The sequence below is a fragment of the Eptesicus fuscus genome, chromosome 7, assembly GCF_027574615.1.
Source record: "Eptesicus fuscus isolate TK198812 chromosome 7, DD_ASM_mEF_20220401, whole genome shotgun sequence".
Classification (NCBI taxonomy): Eukaryota; Metazoa; Chordata; class Mammalia; order Chiroptera; family Vespertilionidae; genus Eptesicus; species Eptesicus fuscus.
Genome location: NC_072479.1, coordinates 14,350,730 through 14,371,081, shown reverse-complemented (window position 1 = coordinate 14,371,081; position 20,352 = coordinate 14,350,730). Strand labels below are relative to the sequence as shown.

Genomic DNA, 20,352 nt, shown 5'->3' with positions numbered 1-20,352 from the left:
AATTAAATTAAATGATATATGTAAAGCATATCCTGAGTCCTCAAGAAAGGGAGCTGGTATTACCATTATTATTGTTTGCTTTGGATCATCTTATCTCCATTTTTTCCATATTTATTTTTTTCTAATATCAAGATGTCTCTTATTTTTTCTCATCACAACCCCTATTGCTAATACAAAAAATAACGATTCAATGTGAAGGTTGATATTTTAATTACCCTCATAGTTTTTAATTTATTAGGCAACAGAGTATACACCATTTCTTTCCTGGGACAACAACCTCCTTTAATGTTCATCAAACCACTTGTGGGATGCAGAAATTTATTAACATGGAAAGGTTCAATTAAGCATAAATGAAAACCTCTAATGAATAAGGACATTTTAATAAGAACATGATTTAAAACACACACACACACACACACACACACACACACACACACACACACACACACACACACCTTGAGACTGCAGGAACGCAATCTGGCAAGAATTCTTCTCCCCTTCATGGAAAGACTACCAGTAAGAAAATGTTTCAGGCACCTTTGACCCTCAATGTGACAAACTTACTTTTAACCAAAGAGAGACCTACATGCTTTGTAGTTATAGATCTATTTTCTTTTGAAAGTCATTCATTAAACCTATGAAACTATTGAAAGTGTATGCTGCTCCATTAGTCGAATGAAGGTACAAGACATGATCCATGAATTTCTTCTTAATTCCAATTTCTAGCCAGTCCAAACTGGTTCATGTATATCAGAAGTAAGCATAAGTCAATAGTCACAGTCTGATGATGGTGATGATGATGATCACAACAATGATGTTAATGATGGTAGTGACAACCACACATGCTGATAAGAGAATTCATTTGTAGATTCCTATCAGGTATGACTTTGGAAGATGAGGACCCAGAGTTGGCTAGTGAGTTAAACATTTATCTGGTCACCCTCCCAAGTTGGGGACTTCTTGCTCATAAAACTACAAAGAAGCCCTACAAATAAGGTAATTCCTCCTAGTTTAATGGAATGATGATGGTGGCATATAGAAAACCAATGATACTTTGCCAACTACTGTAAGTTCATTGTTCTGTCTGCCCTACATTGTTCCATTTGCCCACCATATCCACTCTCCACCCTTCTCCACTAGGCTCTCTGGCCAAAGGGTCTAACCATATAGACTACATTAAAAGGCTACCTTGAACTATGGCTTCCAGTTGATTTCATTCAATGGGGAGCAGAGCAGAAGCTCAGCAGGAGAGAGGAAAGTGAAATCAGGGTTTTTTATCCTGAGATCCTCTCCAGGTCATCTTGGGCTGGAATCATCACAGCTTCTCTCAGAATGGTTCCCTCAACAGATTGCTCTCCTTCCCAGGTGTTTCTACTATCCTGATGTTTGGAACTTGGTTTTATTCTTTTTTACAAATTAATTTGAGTACCTACTATGCGCAGATCATGTAGAAGGGGTTTATGAGCAGGGCATTTTAGGATGAATAATGGGCTAATGGTGCAGAATGGGTTGAGTGGCAGGAACCAGAAGCAGGAAGCCCAGTCTACCAATCCAGACAGGCGACAGTAAGGACAGCAGTGGCTGCAGTGGGAAGAGCAGATATGACAGATGCTATGGATGAAGAATTGCTGGCATTTGATGGAAAAGTAAACAAAGGTGATTGCCAAGTTTTGAGCCTTGTGGGGACCAGGGAAAGGCTATGAGTTCAGGTTTAGATGTATTGAGTATAAGGAGATGGTAGGAAATCCCAGTAGAAATATCTAGTAGCTTATGGAGATGCACGGCTTGAACTCAAAAGAGAGGGCAAAGAAAATGTCTTGCAAATTTGGATTCACTTATAATGGTGACTATTGAACCTTTAGGAGGGAGTGAAGTGAATGAATTTACTGAGAAAGGGAGAGTTTAGAGAGACCCAAAAGGATAAAAGATTAATTGTGAGTAAGTGGCAGAAAGAATCTTACCCCCTGACATACACAGCACACATGTCCATCCCACTGGCACTTTGTCTTTCTTACTCTCCAAGGTTAGGGTAGTCCCTCCTTCCTTTATGCTTTCACAGTTCTTTGGACAAGTTCTTAGGAAGATTATCACCTCCTTCTTCAATTAGCTATTTTCATGTCTGCCTCTCCATGTAGCTGAAAGTTCCTCATGGGCAGGGACTTCATCTCTTTTGTCTTTGTCATATTCCTCAGATTAAAAGAGGTCCAGAAGAGAGGGTGGGGAGGAAGGAGGCAAAGAACTAATTATGGAGTTGAGCGAACTAAAATTTTACACTGTCATGGAGACAAGGAGAGTTTCATAATCGCTGGCCATGTGAAGGCATAGATTGGCCAGTCGGAGGCCATAGGAACATTTGGGGATGCAGGCTTGGAAAGAGTGGTAATGACCCAGGCCCACTGTCAAGAGGGGAAAGGGATGCCGAGCCACTCCTGCTATCGGTCACAGTCGTCAGAGCCCCTTCCACAACTCTGTTGAACAGCTTATATTGTAGCTGGGAGGACAGACCCTAGCATACATGTCTCCAGCTCTCCAGTGGTGCAATATAGGCTAATGTCCCTGTCTTGCCCTCTGCAGTAATCAATTGTTGTTGTTTTTTTAAGTAAAAATAAAATAAAAAATTTAGTGTATGACCCTGTAGGACCCTCATACCAGTTAGAGCATGGCATTTTCTGCAGCCAGCATTGGGTTCACCTACTTTACCAGTTCACACATTACTGACAAGAGTGATGTGACAAGGATCACCAGCTGCTTAAAAGTGCCTGGGGCCTCAGGTGGCCAGTTGAGATTGTGGCCTCCCAGCATGACTGCAGAGCTCTGGTCCTTGCTTCCCAAAGTTTGGTCGGTGGAACGGTGGAACGGTAGCTTTGGTATCACCTGGGGCCTGGTCAGAAATGCAGAACTCGGGTCCCACCCCAGAGAGACCAAATCAAAGTACATTTTAACAGAATCCCAGGTAACCCATCTGCATTATCACTGCTTTAGGTTCCACTGATAGTGTCACCACACTTATAATAATGGCATTTACTGTGGGCCAGATATTTTTCTGAGCACTTGACATGAATTAACTTGCTTAATCCCCACATCAACTTTATAAGGTAGGTACTATCATTCTCCTCACTTTAAGATGAGGTAAAATAGCTTGTCCCAGGTCACATGGCTGAGAAGTGGTAGAACCAGGATTCAACCCAGTCATTTGGCTCCAGGGGTCCCTGTGTTTTAACCACTGTACTGCCTGGCCCTTCCTTCCCCACCTCCCATGGCAACTGTCCGGGGACTTCTTAGGTGCTCAGTAAGCTCCCAAGTAGGGATGCAAAGCTGTCTGTGGTGCTGGAGAAAGGCAACCTTAACACTTCGAGGAAGAGCTCTCTACCATCTGGGTACACCTTCTCACTTTAGGGAAGGGGAGCTCCTCTGAAGGCACCTGACAAAGGAAAGAGTTATTCTAGGTTTCCCTCGTAGGAGAGGTTGGTGTTTCATATGCACTTTCTTAAAGGCAGCATCCAGGTTCAAGGTGAATGAGGTCTGGGGACAGAATGGACATGGTAAAGACAATGTTCTTTACTTGAGCACCTGTTTTAATGGGAATACATTCCTTTCTGAGAGCATCCAAGTCCCAAGTGGGCCTGGTAAAGAAGCTTAGAGTTGGCTCACCATGTACTGCCATTTGGTTTGAATTTGGTTAATAATGAAGGCATAACTCACTTTGGTGAGGCCAGTCTCTCAGTTAATCATCATTCAGCTCATCAGACCTCTGGATTAAGCAGTGTGTTTTCCTGGCCGCCATTCTATGAGGAGAGGGCAGCCAATTTAAATCAAGAAGTTATCTAAACTGCTGGCCTCGTGAGGGCAGTCCTGAATCCTCCCCAGTTCTGGACAGAGATGTGTCTTCCTAACCACAGCCCTGGCACCCTGCAGAGTCCTGAGTCAGCACCAAAACCAATAGTAATTTCATCAGAAAAACTGACTGCTTTAGGAATGGGGTCTGTCCCATTTCAGAAGACTTTTTTCCAGGTTTGAGATTCGCGGGACAACTCTAAATCTAGGCTTGCTGTTTGGCAGCATTTTAGGCAGTGCCACACACTCAAGTTGGATTGAGTCAGCTGAGAGCTTGGTGATAAAGGGACCCTGAAGCAGAACAGTAGAGGACTGTTTGCCCAGTTCTCTGCCTTCCTCCATCCCTCGGTGGCATAGGGGATTATTTTCTCCATATCACAAAGGAGGCTATCAGGAGAGCCCTTCTCATGTGCTTCCTGAATTGTTTTTCTCTGAAAGTCAACGTGATTTCTGCTTCCTCAGACTTCATACAGAAGTGATAAACTAGTTTCCCAAATCTCATTTCAGTTGTTTTATTAAAGAAGCATAAAAAGAGCAAGGGAAAGCATGAGGCCAACAGATGGAGGCTGTGGGTCTCCCATGAATCTCCAAGATCATCCAGCCAGGCAACCTTCTTTTGGAACTTTCAGACACCTCTGCTTAGACCTGTCTTCCTGCCCACTCACATGGCCAGGTCCTCTTCATCTTCCTTGTTCAGCTTTAACCTCAAGCATCCCTTCCTGGGGAAGCCTTCCTCTACTCTCCATGCTAAAGGAGGACCCTTATGATACCCGTCTGTCCCATGAATGATCTTAGCAGAGTTTTCAATCATCTGTCAGTTTTGTAATTATTTGATTAATGTCTGGCTTCCATTACAAACTCTATGAGGGTGAGGCCTGAGGGCCTTTTATTCACCACTGTATCCCCTAGCCCTAAAACAGCAGGTGGCCCATAGAACACAGCTCAGTAAATATCCTTTGAAGGAGTGAAATTTAAGATATTGAGTTAGTTGATTCCCAAGTCCTCTTCCTGTTCTGACAAACTTTGAGTCCATGTATGAATAGCTTGTATCCACCACCACCACCCAAACTTCTCTTCTCCCAGTTCAGTGATTTTTCAGTATTGTTGCCTTATGGATTCTGTGATCAGACCTCCTTGGTCGTGCTGATTGCTTTCCTAATGCTTGTCTGGAGCCATGGAGTCTGAAAAGTTAGGAACATGATATGTACATTCCTATCCACCAACAAAAATGTTATATCAATATAGAATCCAAACAGTGAATCAAGCTAACATTAGCAAGTATCTCCAATTTGAGATCTTCAATTATCCCTTTTCCCCTCTCATTTTATACCAGAATGGCTTAAAATTTGAGTTCAAAAGAATGAACTATGAAAGTAGAGTTTGCATGAAGAGAACAGAGTGCTTGCTTGATCAGACAACACTTCTGCATGCTACCTTTCAGTGCTGGTAAATTTTCATTCTCCTCGTTTCTCAGGCTCTTACTCATAAAGTAATTTTTAGACTCCTTCCTGATATTTCCCCTGGGCTCAGAACAGAACAATCCACCAGCAAAAGCAGGGCTTGGTGACTCTGTAATAAAACAAAAGAATGTAATGTGTCCTCGACCATGCATCCATTGGTGGACTGTCTGTAACAGGTGTGGAAGCACCAACTTCAGTCAATCTGGGCATTTTCAGGGTAATCGCAACACTTTCTTACTGAAAAATGCCAGGTTTTGCTTTTTATAATTGGTGGTTTCTCTTGATATATTAAATAAAAACAATGATTTTATGCTATGTTATGCGGATTTTTTTCAATAGATGGAGTTACACATATGTAGATATATATGTGATTTGATAAGTATGCTATTTTGTGGTATTGACAGCAAGCTTCAAAACTTCATATGTCAAATTTGCTGAAGGTGTTAACATCATAGATATTTTTACGCTTAAAAATGTCAAATTTCATGCCAAAAAAAAGAGCATTTGCGGTAAGTTTTAATTCATTACTTTATTTTGAAGAAAAAGTTACTGTATACTTCGGGAAACTTATGGTGAACATGCTCCATCTCAGAATACTTGTGAATACTGATTTAAACACTTTAAAAATGATGATCTCAATGTGAAAGACAACGTCCAGGTCAACCAAAAAAGTTTGAAGACCAACAATTACAGCATTATTGGATGAATATGCATGTCAAACTCAAAAACAACTTGCAGAAAGATTAAATGTTGCTCAGCAAACAATTTCCAATTGTTTACAAGCAATGGGAAAGATTTTAAAGGAAGGAAAATGGGTGCCACATCAACTTAATGAAAGACAAATGGAAAACCGAGAAGTCATCAGTAAAATGTTGCTTCAACTGTACGAAAGACAGTCTTTTTTGCATCGAATTGTGACTGGCGACGAAAAATGGATTTATTTTGAGAATCCCAAATGCACAAAATCATAGGTTGATCATCGACTGCAAGGCCAAATCGCTTCAGAAAGAAGACAATGCTCTGTGTTTGGTGGGATCAGGAAGGTGTGGTGTATTATGAGCTTCTAAAACCAGGTGAAAACGTTAATACTGATCACTACCAACAACAAATAATAAATTTGAACCACACGTTGATAGTGAAACAACCAGAATGGGCCAGAAGACACGGCAAAGTAATTTTTCTTCATGAGATGCACCAGTTAAAGACACGTTAAAAGATCTTGCCTGGAGAACTACAGGAGAGATGGCTGAATGGTAGATTTACAGCTAAGAGGGAAGAGGAAACCAGCGAAATCGGAGGGGACGAGGTGCGGAGGCGCGTGGGTCAGGCTGGTGGCGGGGGAAAGGGGCTTTTGTTCCAAACCTAGGGGAGATTAGCTCTCCATCACCCTGAAATCCAGCTTCTGGGGACCCGCGGGAGACCCAGATGCCTGCGGGGAGAGGCGGGACTCTTGCGGAGGTGCGCCCAGCAATCAGTGTTTGCTGCGCTAGAGCGCGGAACGAAGGGACTTAGAAACTTGGAAGGCAGAAGGAGCAGACTCACAGCCATTGCGGCTCGCCGCACCATGGCCTGTTGGCGCCCTAAGACCCCGCCCCACCCTGGGACCCGCCCCGCCCTGAGACCCGCCCCGCCCTGGGACCCGCCCCGCACGTTTTGAAGACCCGCCCCGCAAGTCTTGCAGGCGCACCTACGCTCCAAGCAACGGCTTATGCATGTGGGTGGCCTGCCCTCTGGCAGCGGACCAGATGAACTGCTGTTCTAGTCGGACTGCTCCAGGGCCACTCAGACAGGAGGAGGAAACTACAGTTTTTGCTGTAATCCCTGCTGAGTGCCTAAGGCAGTGGCTAATCTACGCCCCATTGGGGACCCAGAAACGAGGGCATCTGGTGGTCTGTGGGAAATGACACCAGACTTCAACCATGCGCATAAGGGACACATCCAACAGGCAGATTCAGTGAGCGCCAAAGCCTTGCTGCACCAAGACCCGGCCCATAGGAATGTCTCCTGCACAGCAACTCTTCCTTTATAGACAAAGAGAGCCCTCCCGGTGGCACCAGCAACAATCAAGACTTAACTATACAAGGGAGGACTGGGATGGAGGCATAGGGCGGAGGCCTCGATGTTGCCTGCCACAACAACTTTGAGGCTGCGACGGGAGAGCGGAGCAGACACCACCCAAGACCACCATAGGGCTGGCTGAGTGGATGCTCTGCAGCTAGAATAAAAGAGGGGTATGCGGGATGATGCTGATGCAGATGACCCAAGGACCACACTTTGGGAACTGCGGCTCGGGCGACTCAGTGACGATCTGGAGCGTGCTCGGCGCGGTCCCCCCGGCGGTCTCCGGCTGAGGGGGCGGCTCCACTGGCTGCCGAGCAAGGACAGACGGGCCCCGGTGAGACGTGGGGTGGGGGACTCCGCACTTGCTGGCCTCCGAGTCCTTCAGGAATCTCGGTGCCCCGGGGGCGGCCGGGTGCGCATGCTCGGTGACCGGCCGCCGCTGCGGACCCAGGGGCCGGCATGGCGACGCCGGCCCGGCCCGCCGCCACGCACCGGGCGCACCGGAGCTTCGCCGAGCAGCCGCCCGACGAGTTCTGTGGCGGCCGTCCTGGAGCTCTGGTAGGATGGCCGGGGGGGTTGCTGGGGGGGGTTGACCGGCGGGAATTGGGATCGGGAGGACGGGGCCCCGCTGGGACCCGGGTGCGGGCGGGGTTGCGCGCCTCTGGGCTCGGGAGTGGTCGCGTGCCTCCGGGTATGGGTGGGGCCTCGCGTCCCTGGGTCTGGGTGGGGCCACATGCCCCTGGGTCCAGGTGAGGCCAGATTCTGGGTCCGGGTAAGGCCAAGTGCCCCTGGACCCAGATGACGCTGGGTCCCGTGCCCGGGTGAGGCCAAGCGCCCCTGGGTCTGGGAGAGGCCAAGCGCCCCTGGGTCCGGGTGAGACCATGTGTCCCTGGATCCGGGGGAGGCCTCGTGCACCTAGGTCCAGGTGAGGCCACGTGCCCCTGGGCCTGGGAGAGGCCACGCACCCCTGGGTCCGGGCAAGACCATATGTCCCTGGATCCGGGTGGGGCCTCGTGCACCTAGGCCCGGGTGGGGCCGCGTACCCCTGGGTCTGGGGGAGGCCAGGCGTCCCTGGGTCCGGGTGAGACTGTGTGTCCCTGGATCCGGGTGGGGCCTCGTGCGCCTAGGCCCGGGTGAGGCCACATGCCCCTGGGTCTGGGAGAGGCCAGGCGTCCCTGGATCCGGGTGAGACCGTGTGTCCCTGGATCCGGGTGAGGCCTCGTGCACCTAGGCCCGGGTGAGGCAACGTGCCCCTGGGTCTGGGAGAGGCCAAGCATCCCTGGGTCCGGGTGAGACCATATGTCCCTGGATCCGGGTGAGGCCTCGTACACCTAGGCCCGGGTGAAGCCACGTGCCCCTGGGTCTGGGAGAGGCCAAGCGTCCCTGGGTCCGGGTGAGACCATGTGTCCCTGGATCCGGGTGAGGCCTCGTACACCTAGGCCCGGGAGAGGCCACGTGCCCCTGGGTCTGGGAGAGGCCAAGCATCCCTGGGTCCGGGTGAGACCATGTGTCCCTGGATCCGGGTGAGGCCTCGTGCACCTAGGCCCGGGTGAGGCCACGTGCCCCTGGGTCTGGGAGAGGCCAAGCGTCCCTGGGTCCGGGTGAGACCATGTGTCCCTGGATCCGGGTGAGGCCTCGTGCACCTAGGCCCGGGTGAGGCCACATGCCCCTGGGGCTGAGAGAGGCCAAGCATCCCTGGGTCTGGGTGAGACCATGTGTCCCTGGATCTGGGTGAGGCCTAGTGCACCTAGGCCCGGGTGAGGCCACGTGCCCCTGGGTCTGGGAGAGGCCAAGCGTCCCTGGGTCCGGGTGAGACCATGTGTCCCTGGATCCGGGTGAGGCCTCATGCACCTAGGCCCGGGTGAGGCCACGTGCCCCTGGGTCTGGGGGAGGCCAAGCGCACCTGGGTCTGGGTGAGACCATGTGTCCCTGGATCCGGGTGAGGCCTCGTACACCTAGGCCCGGATGAGGCCACGTGCCCCTGGGTCTGGGAGAGCCCAAGCGTCCCTGGGTCCGGGTGAGACCATGTGTCCCTGGATCCGGGTGGGGTCTCGTGCACCTAGGCCCGGGTGAGGCCACGTGCCCCTGGGTCTGGGAGAGCCCAAGCGTCCCTGGGTCCAGGTGAGACCATGTGTCCCTAGATCCGGGTGAGGCCACGTGCCCCTTAGTCCAGGTGAAGCCGTGCCCCTGGGTCCGGCCGAGACCAAACCAGAGGGAGTCGGACCTCCGTTACCACCATTTGTCCACCATCCAGAGCTGAGGGGTCAGTGCTGACATGTACACATAAGGAACTGGTGGACATTGAAATTGGGTCTCAAAAGAACTGTTGGTCCAGAAAGAAACTCACTACAGACTGATCCATCTGCCTGTCAGCATAACTATTATTGCTCGTCTCACATTCAGTTCTCATAAGTATATATCTAGTGACATATGATCTCGCTCATCTAGGGGAAATGATGAACAACATAGACTGAGGAACAAGAACAGAACCAGAAGCAAGGAGGCATCGCTCGGACTATCGGGCCTCAGAGGGAGGATAGGGGAGGATGGGGGGAGGGGGAGAGTTCAACCAAAGGACTTGTGTATGCATATGAGCCTATCCAACGGTTAAGTTCAACAGGGGGTTGGGGCATGCGTGGGGAGGGGGGGCGATGGGAATGGGGGGATGAGGACAAATATGTGACACCTTAATCAATAAAGAAATTTAAAAAAAAAAAAATATCTTGCCTGGAAAGTATTAACCCACCCGCTATATTCACCAGACCTTGCTCCTTCAGATTACCACTTGTTCTGATCGATGGCACACGCACTTTCTGAGCAGCACTTCAAAACAAACAAAGAAATGGAAAATTGGGTCTCTGAATGGTTTGCCTCAAAACAAGAAAAGTTCTATTGGGACAGTATCCACAAATTACCTGAAAGATGGGGAAAATGTATAGCTAGCGATGGACATTACTTTGAATAAAGCACTTTTGATGTTTCTCTTGAAATTATCATGTACAAAATCCACCATTATTAACCGGTAAACCTAGTATATGCAGATCCTTGAAGCCTTTCCTAACTTGGAATTATCAAGTTGGAATATATTTGGCCAGAAGGAATACATTACAGCACTCTAACAGGGAGAAAAGTAAAGTGACACGTGTTAGCTAAACTCCATCTCTGTCCTTTTCCTAATCCCAGCATTTAATGATACTACTTCCTAAAGCCCCGTCTCCCTGGAAGGTTGGACAGCCAGGCATGTAGGTAGTTTTTTCATCTACAGAAGAGGTCACCTAACATGAGATTGGTTTCTAGATTGTTAATCTCTGTGGGACTGTATGTTCCAAATTTTCCAGTATACTTTTCACATCAAATATTCTATCCATAAGTACTCGTGTTATTTGTCACACCTTATATCCTGATTTCTGGTGAAGAAAGAGAATCATCATAAATGTAGGCCTTATGCTCTCGTGTTCAGAGGGCATTTTATAACAGCTGCTTTACCAGGCTTATCAAGGGCTCATTTACTTCCACCAGTGTGATCAGCCAGCCCTAAAGAAGGGCCTAGCAATTGCTTATCAGCCATAAGCATGGTCTATCTGAGGAGAATACTTGGGTGGGGAAATGTTGCTCTGTCTTCCAAATCTGAACTTGAACTGGAGGAGCTGTTTGTGGGACAGCGGTGAGCCAATTCCAAGAAGAAGCTATTAAGCATCCAGGCCTTGAGTGCCAAATTCTCATGATGGACTGGAGAGAAGGAATCCTGGCGCCATGCCTTCACACACCAGCCTGGCTACTGCTGGTTGTGAAGAAAGCAGCAGAAACTAGAAGCCTTTCCTGGAACTCACCTTGGAAACATCTAGGCTCTCCTGGAAGCAGGGACTAGGCTCCCACATCTTGCTGGCAGGTGCTGCAAGCATGTGTTACTGCTCTATAGACATAGATCATGGAGGCTGAGGACCACAGTCTTGGGGCATGAGGAGGCATTTAGCAGTGGTGAAGCCCACAGGCTCTGGAGCCAGGCCACCTGGCACTAAACTCCATGCCACCAGTCACCAGCTATGTAACTGTGGACAGGCCATTGAACCTCTCTAGGACTCACTTTTCTCAACTGTAGAGTGCAATTAATAATAGTACCTACTTCATAGGGTTGTTGCCAGGAGGAAATGGAATAATTCAAGTAGACTGTTGAGAACTGCACGTGGCCCATGGTATGTATTCAGAACATGTTAGTGAGGGTACAGGGGGTTTTGGTGTGCCAGGGAAATCTTTTACCCAATGGCTGAATTCCTACCAATGCATCTCCTTCAAGAGCTTATTTAGTCAAGGTTTGAATGCCTCTGAGGATGGGGCGCCTACTACCTCTTAAAGCATCCCACACCACCTTCACATAGGTCTGTTTCTTGGACATATTTGTGTTGAATCTAAGTCCATTCTGAATCCTTCCTTGTTGGTCCTAGCTCCATCACTATGGTCATACAGAATTCATCTAACGCAGTTTAAATCATGTAAAAATTATTGATATCACCCTCCCTACCTATGCTTTTTCCCATTCTATGAGTCTTATCTTTTCCTGACCTTTGAATGTCATGGTTTCAGATTCCTTTGCCATTTCTGTCTTCTGAAAGCAGCTTGCCCTTACAAATGTGATTTACTCTGTGTGCATTGCGTCACTACTGTGCACTGACACAAAGATGAGATCAGGCTCCAGGGGCTCTTAGTTAGGCAGGGAATGGCATTCTAGGCAGGGAGAATAGCATATGCTGAGATAGGGAGGCATGAAGTCACAGAAGTTCAGACAGTTTGGTATATTACTGGAATTACTATATAAACTAGAATCAGATGTGGTCAAACTGTGGCTTGAGGCAGGTGAATTTCACCTGTAGGTGGTGGGAGTCGCTGGAAGACTTCAGCAGGGGAGGAACATGTTCCAATTTGTGCTTTCGTAGACCATTCTAACTATGGCATGAAGATTGGGCAAAACTGAATGTAGAAAGATTGTTAACTGACTAATGAACACCAAGGGGATGGAGAGGAGGAAAATGAGTTATGGGCCAAAATGTCCAAAAATTATACCAAATGGCTAACAGTGGTTATGTCTGGGTGGTGCGATATGGGTGATTTCTTTCTCCTTTTTGTTTCCCTGAGTTTTCCAATTCCTCTAGAATAAGTATTTTCCATTTTATCTTTCTATAGCACGTGTTATTTATGTAGTATAAATAAGTTAACTTGTCTAAAATACTTCAGAATCAAACTGGCAGGACTTGATCACTGATGGAAGGAGGAGTCTGGGGGATCAGCCTCCTGATCTGGATACTCAGGTGGGCAGGGTGGCCGCCAACCAAGCCCAAACAGGGGCTCTTAGAAATTCTGTGGCATCTCTGTGGCCGAAAGGAAGCATCCAGGCTGCTGTGACTTCCTTTTGGCCTCTGCATCCCACTCAGTAATCTCTGCCTGGGTCCGTGGCACCTGAAACTTCTCAGCCATGCATATCCCTGCCTGTCCTGCAGACTCATTGCAGCCAAGCCCACCAGAGCTCCATGACAGTGGCAGCATTTCCTTAGACCAGGGGTCCTCAAACTTTTTAAACAGGGGGCCAGTTCACTGTCCCTCAGACCGTTGGAGGGCCGGACTAGAGTTTAAAAAAAACTATGAGCAAATTCCTATGCACACTGCACATACCGTATTTTGAAGTAAAAAATCAAAACGGCAAAAACACCCGCATGTGGCCCGCGGGCCGTAGTTTGAGGACGCCTGCCTTAGACTGTGTGTCACTCCTTCAGTAGACACTTATTGAGCCGCCGTGTGCTCAGCACCAAGCTAGGCCTTAGCCATAAAATAGTCAGAGACTGGACAGTGCCGTCTTCACAAAACACAGCCCGATGTGAGAGACAGACAAAAATGTTATTAAAAAAAAACCCAAAAAACTATTTAATGAGCATATGATTCCAAACTGAGACTAGTGCTCCAAAGGAAGGAAATGTTTCCAAGAAGACATGTAAGAAAGGAAACTTCTTTGGTTTGGGAGATTGGGGAAGGATCCCTGGGAAGAGAGATGCTTGGGCCGAGAACCAAAAGGTTAAGTAGGAGGAAATATTGGAAAAGCGGTCCAGCTGAGGGAACAAACAGCATCTGTGACTTCCTTTTGGCCTCTGCATCCCACTCAGTAATCTCTGCCTGGGTCCGTGGCACCTGAAACTTCTCAGCCATGCATATCCCTGCCTGTCCTGCAGACTCATTGCAGCCAAGCCCACCAGAGCTCCATGACAGTGGCAGCGTTTCCTTGGACCAGGGGTCCTCAAACTTTTTAAACAGGGGGCCAGTTCACTGTCCCTCAGACCAAGCTGAGGTATGGCTTGTTTGAGTCTAAAAGAAAAGCTGTCTAACCAGGAGTCCTAAGAGTGAGCGGCAGGGGATGGAAGTGGGTGGAGCGGTGTGCCGATTGACCCTCTGGGGCCTTATAGAGCATGAGAAGGATTTCAGTCCTTATTCTAAGAGCAGACCCTCTGGCTGTGGCACAGAAGAGAGTTTCCCATCCTGTGTCTCCCACCATTTTCTTGCCATCTGAGGCCATGGCACTGGAGGCCTGATAACAAAGGCCCCTCCTTGCAGCAGACATCCCTGAAAGTTGCTTTGCAGTTCAGTTTTCAACTTTCTCATTACTTCACATACTTTACCACTAATGCGTGTACAACATGCTAATTAATGGAATCATTGGGATCTGAAAACATCTCGTTCTAATGGGAGGCTGCAAAGCACTCCTTAATTCACAGGTGAAATGATTTCACCTTTTCTCTTCCTTTATTTTTTTCTCTCCCAGCTTGGCTGTAGCTGTGGAGAACTCCCCTAGTAACTAGGGCCCAGTTAGGCTTGTGAAGACATCCACCAGATCACAAAGTGCCAGTGACCCCCTGCGGTCTGGGGAGCGGGAGACCCAGGCTTTGTTCACCCAGGGAGGAGGGTGGTGGGTGAATACAGAGGGAAGTTCCAAATACTTAGAAAAGTGGAGTCATGTCCGATGTCCCTGGTGGGTGGGGAAGTCAGACAGCGACACTGTGGTGTGATTCAGAGGTGGGGGTCCTATGATACCTGTGTGAGAGGCGGCCCACAGAAGATTTCTGCACAGCTGGCCTAGATGTAAGGCGGGCGAGCCTGCCCTTCCCCCACATCTCTCCTAGGATGTGGAGACTTGGTGCTCTCATGTTGGCAGAAGCTTTCCTGGGGCTAATCTGGGGTGACTTGCTGGTGACCACCTCTTTGGCATTTGCAAATGAAAACTTGCCACATCCCCTTTAAACAAGGAGCATTCTTGGTGTGTTATTTGTGCTTGAGCTTATAAGTAAGGGGGTCCTTCTCCCCATAAGTCAACAGTACAAACCTATAGCCCTTGGGGTGCACTGACAAGACCCATGTGCTAAATAGTTTTTCATTTGCTCTTCTTTTTTCCTTGAAGGGATCTAGGTACCTTAGTTGTTTTGTTTTGTTTTGTTTTGTTTTTATTGTGATGATAGATAGATAGATAGATAGATAGATAGATAGATATAGAGATATAAATTTACCATTTAACCATTTTTAAGTGTACAGTTCAGTTCGTTCACATTGTGCAGCCACCACCACCATCATCCATCCCTAGAACTTTTTTAATTTTCTCAAATTAAAAAATCCAGTACCCATTAAACACAGACTTTCTTCAATGTGGTTTTTGAATGAAAGGCTATAATGGACATGACTCCACTTTCAGACTTGGGTCCTGAGGGAAGGTGGCCTGGTGAGAAATCTGTAGGAAGAGAGGTCCACCCATGTAACCCAGAGAAGGTGCCCTCAAAGCTACTTCCTCAGCCCTCCATGGAGGTCTCCCCACCCAGAGGTATTCCAGGGTGTGAATCAGTTTCAGCAAAGGAAGTCCCACCCCCTTGATGCCCTACTACCAGACTATGGTGACCCATATGTTTTAGAGCATATGGGTCAGCCATAGTCTCTTGAACGATCAGCACGTCCTTGCATGGCTGCCTCTAGTCAAAGTGAGCCTCCCTGTAGGGAGTTGCTGTTCCAGGAGAAGAAGAGGGTAGGTTGTCTCGAACATGGGGTGTTAGGAAACTGCATAGTTCTGGGTGAAACAACATGTTCTTTCCCTTGGAAGGATAGCCCTGCCAGTCTTTTCATTTGGATATAGCTCCAGAGAGATTTGGAGTCAGGCCAGCCCGGGTGTCACTGCTCTGTCACTCAGTTTCTTCATCTAAAAAAGGGGGTTCATGGTGCAAGGAGTATGCTAAGAAGATGGCATAAGATCATGTCAGTATGGCATCCAAGAGAGCACGTGGTTCAATAAATGGAAGCTGGTGTTCTCACTATTGTCACTGTCTATGATTTGTCATTTTAGGTCTCCAGGTGGTTCTGAATTCCATCATCAAGGCCATGGTTCCCCTGCTGCACATCGCCCTGCTAGTGCTGTTTGTCATCATTATCTATGCTATCATTGGCCTGGAACTCTTCATGGGGAAGATGCATAAGACCTGCTACAACCAGGAGGGCATAACAGGTAAGGGAAGATGCTGACTGGCCAGCTGTCAAGAAGCTTTACTGTGGTGTCACTACTTTCCATTCAGCCAGGGACACTGCCTCCACCTGACCAATAGTGCCCAGGAAGGCCTCCATCCCAGGGATCATTCCAAACCATGGTTAAGGGAGAGATTGGTCGTCTTTTTCTCTTGATAATTTTTGTTTTTACTAAAATAGATCTCGGTTACAAATAGCTAAATGCAAGCTTTGTGCAGCACTACTAAACACTGTTTAAATGAGCTGTGCGATTCAAGAAACATCCTCTTAGCCAACCTTGAATATTTTAATTTAAGAATCAGAATTAACCTAAGGATGTAGATCTATGCTCTGTTGGTTCTTCAGTATTGCTGGCCATCATAAGTCCTTTCAGGAAGGTGATGTTGCCTGTCACCAGCAGGTTGGGTGTTCGGGCTGATCCTGGCTCCTCTGCTTCTCCGTTCCTAGGCAGAACCCCGGCCCCGGCTCACGCTGGGAGGAGGTCAGCCAGTGGTAAAACCTCTTTTCCTCCAGGAGAAGGTTTCGCTCTACCTCATGACTTCACAGTCCTTCCTTTTTGAGAACTTCGCTCTTGTGTTCCTTCAATAAATCAATCTATTTAACAAGCAATGCTGGCTCATTAAGCACTTCCTTGAGTAGGTCTGGAGATTTGGCTTAAGGAGTATGCTACAACTACTGTCTTAAGTTACTAAAATCTCAACTTGACATTAAAAAAACACACATTTAAACAGAAATTGACAAGGCTTTTTAACAGACATATAAAGTAGTTCAACATAAAAACTTGTTGAAAAATACCCCAAGGGGTTAGTAGTGTTAAATTTCCATGATTTATTATTTTTTTTTATAACAACCCCATTCATCTTAGTTTTTGGCATCTTGATGAGGAAAGGGGAGCATATCTGAAGCATTAAAGGATTGTGCACATCTCTCCAACTACTGCCCCTCATTTCCATCAGCCCAGTATTAATCCCGTGTGACCACTCTTGCTTTGGGAGCTGACCTACAACAGGAAGTAAAATGGATTATTCATATTCATAAACCAAAATGGGTTGCAGAATCTGGATGATCTGATTTGATTGGCTATATCGGGTATTTGCAAGGTCACTGCCATATGGCCACAGTCCCTAAACAAACAAAAAGCTATAAACCCATAAGCAAAGACTCACACAAAGGTTTTTACTTTTTTGATGGAGAGTGTTTAATAAGAGACGATTTTTTTCACTCTAGAGAGAATTTCCAAATTACTGGGATCATAATTGTATAAAATAAACTGTCATGTTAAATAAAACAGAAGCTCTTTAGTATTGGAACAAACAGGCTTGCCTTTAGCTAAAATTCTGAGGTTTCAGCCTTGCCTAAAGAAATACCCAATAATGCAATGAATAATATTTTCCCCTTGAATTCAAATCCTTCCTTATGTCCAGTTTAATCTGTAGCTAGCCCCAGGTCGGTAAATTTATATTAATCCTGTGGCTTTGTTAGAGCTCATTCTGAGTCCTACTTAAGAGCTACTGTAGTGTGTCTAACGTTGATGCACTTGTACTAGTATTGAAGTGATCAATGACCTGTTTGGTCCAGACTTCTCTGGCAGTCACTGGGATGTTGGGTCTCAAAGATCCCCATCAATTCAGCAGTGGGTGCTGGTGTGGCTCTCACCAACCACATATCAAATGGGAAAGAGTAAAATGGTGACGTCTTGCCATAAAGCCAAAGACGGCAGTTCTGCCCTGTGCACCGCTGAGCTACGGGGCACTGTTCCCAACACTGCACATGGCTCCTATAGCAGGCGTGTGTTTTCTACGGGTGGCAGCGTCCTGTAAGGGCCTGTGCTAATAAGCAAACCTGAATATTGGTTGGCCTCCTCACCGGGCTTTGTTGAGGCCTACAGTGGCCTCACATGGCAAGGAAATGGTGGGCGTGGTAGACCAGGGAGAGACAGGATGGGATACTCCGCCCCGTGCAGCTGGACAGTCTAGTGAAACAGCCCCGCAGGCCGGCTCAAAGTTTTAGTGGCCTCCTTGCTTTTAGGATAAAGACCTGAACTGGCCTCACCAATTGCAGTGGCCAATTTAGGGCCATATTATTGTCCATCCTCAATAGTAATCAGGACCAGGAAAAGTACCCAAGACATTGCCTACTTCCTACCATGGATGCATCAGATTATTTATGTGGTGGGTTTTACCTTCACCTCCAAGTTCAGAAGGGAAGGTAGCTCCCATCACGGAAATGACCAGCAGCCCTGGGAGCCAGTTTGTCAGAGGACAGACACCAAAGAAGCGCTCCAGAGAGGGGAGCCAAGCGAGCTCCACCGGAAGGTGACCTTGCTCTCCACGTGGAGCCAGGCTTCCTGCTGGGAAGAGGACAGAGGACATGTGGCTTCAGGAGCCTTTCCTGCCAGTACTGCAATCAGAGCTCACACACCTCCTCTTTCTGATCCTGCTGTCTGATGGCAACTCTGGGACCCACTCCATCCATCTCTCCCAATAGAACACGACACAGCTGTCCTCAGGGCCTCTCCCACCCAGAGTGACGAACCCTGATAAAGAGGGAACATGCACAGGAATCTGGACATACTTGATGCAGCCAGAGTAGAAAACAACCCTGCAGTCTTTGAAACCAATCTCATGTGTTTTGGAGAGTTTCATACCACCTTTGGAATGGGTGGTTTTTTTTAAATTTCAGTCTTTGGATTGAATTACCATGTTTACTGCAAATTTAAGATTATACGGAAGTGTTTGTGAGCCCTTGTTAGAATATTTAATGGGCCTGGTCAGTGTGGCTCAGTGGTTTAGCATCAACCCATGAACCAGGGGGTCACAGTTCCATTCCCAGTCAGGACATATGCCTGGATTGGGCTGGATCCCAGGTGGAGGGGCGGGGTTGCGGGAGGTAGCCAATCAATGATTCTCTCTCACCATTGATGTTTCTGTCTCTCTCCCTCTACCTTCCTCTCTCTGAAATAAATAAAAACATATCTTTAAAGAAGACAAAAAAAGAATTGTTAATGGGATTTACAGCCAATTCTTCTTTTTACATTTTGAGTTTCTTTTTCAGACTGAATTTTATGTGCCTGTAAATTTTAGAATGCATTAGATTTTGAGCCATGTTTCCTAGAAAATATATAAAGAAGCTCTGGAGCTGGCCAGGCGAGCCATTATTCTGCTTCTAGGGGGCCCCACCAGTTCCTGGGAGAGGAGGCCTCAGGAGACACAATGTTCCTCCAGTCCCCAAGGCACCTGGCAGGTGCCCTGCAGGCTCCTCCGCAGGTGCACCAGCATATACTGGCTCCTTTTGTTTCTGGCTCCCATCTGTTTGATGGTGCTCTGAGCCAGGTCACTCTGAATGGCTCTCCCAAACACAATAATTACCCCAGAGACTGGCAAAGAATGGGTTGGCTAAAACCTAGAAATGAAATCATTTTCATTCTATTCACTCCTTAAAATTGGGGCCTAAAAAAGTAATTGGTTTTGTCTCTGGTATTTCTCTTTGGAACCCCTAACTGGTACTGTCCCAGGGTGTCAGGCTCCTGTTGGTATTGACCACATTGTTAAAATCTCTCATAATCTGGCCTCCATTATTTTACTTCGAACTTAATTTGGACTTTCCAGAATGACTTTACCATGCTTCGCCCACGTTGCTTTGTTTTTTCCTCCTCCCTCATGCCCACCCCGCCTCACCAGGACTTCATGACTCCCCAGAAGAAAACCAACACATTTTCTCATTAGATCTCATTTCCCCTCACCCTCCAGAGCATGTCACAAGGACCTGCTGATTTGTGTGTTCACATTTTTCAAGTGTTCCCTTTACTGCTTTTTATAGATATCTATTTTTACCAGATCATCACTGCTTCTTAATTGTTCTCATATCTTTTGGTGTGTTTTTTTTTTTTTTTTTTTTTTTTTACTGTTGTTCAAGACAGACTTAAATTAAAATAGCAGAGTGGCTCTTGAGCTTTTAGATGATCTTTCTGAATCTCAACCCTTTTTCTTTTAGTAATGAGATCATTTCCCCTTCATGCTATTTCTTTTCAACATACATTTGTGAAACCCTGAACTGCGTTTTCCTTTCTTGAGGACACTCAGAACTCACTTTCTTTATTTCTGCTTATTTCAGTGATTGAGAATACAGGAAAAGCTGTCAGATTGGCAACCACAGTGCAAAGATTAATACCATCGTAATTGCACTAAAAAGCAAAACGGGAAAAGGAAATGCAAAATCTCCCTCTATTTTCCCTTCTCTTTCCATCCCATCTCTCATATTATTCCAGCCCTTTCATAACAGAGACTGAACATGTCCTTCTAGAAAGCCATCACTAGCATGGGCAAGAACACAACTGAGTTTATGATCTATTCAGTCTCGCAGCTCTCAATTTTTTACATATTTATTATCTACTTTTTCTTTAACTCTTTAGGTTTGGTATTCACTTTTTAGTTCCCCTCCTTTCATAGCCTCCCCTTGT

The 20,352-nt window shown here is 47.0% G+C and overlaps 1 protein-coding gene across 1 annotated transcript in view; it reads left to right on the top strand.

Annotated features, from left to right (window-relative positions):
* The window catches only part of CACNA1C (calcium voltage-gated channel subunit alpha1 C), a 592,062-nt gene that overhangs the window by 390,748 nt on the left and 180,962 nt on the right, over positions 1-20,352 (top strand). The window contains exon 6 of the mRNA XM_054718756.1: positions 15,718-15,876. Within this exon, the coding sequence (XP_054574731.1) occupies positions 15,718-15,876 (159 nt within the window). The remainder of the gene's footprint in view (positions 1-15,717; positions 15,877-20,352) is intronic.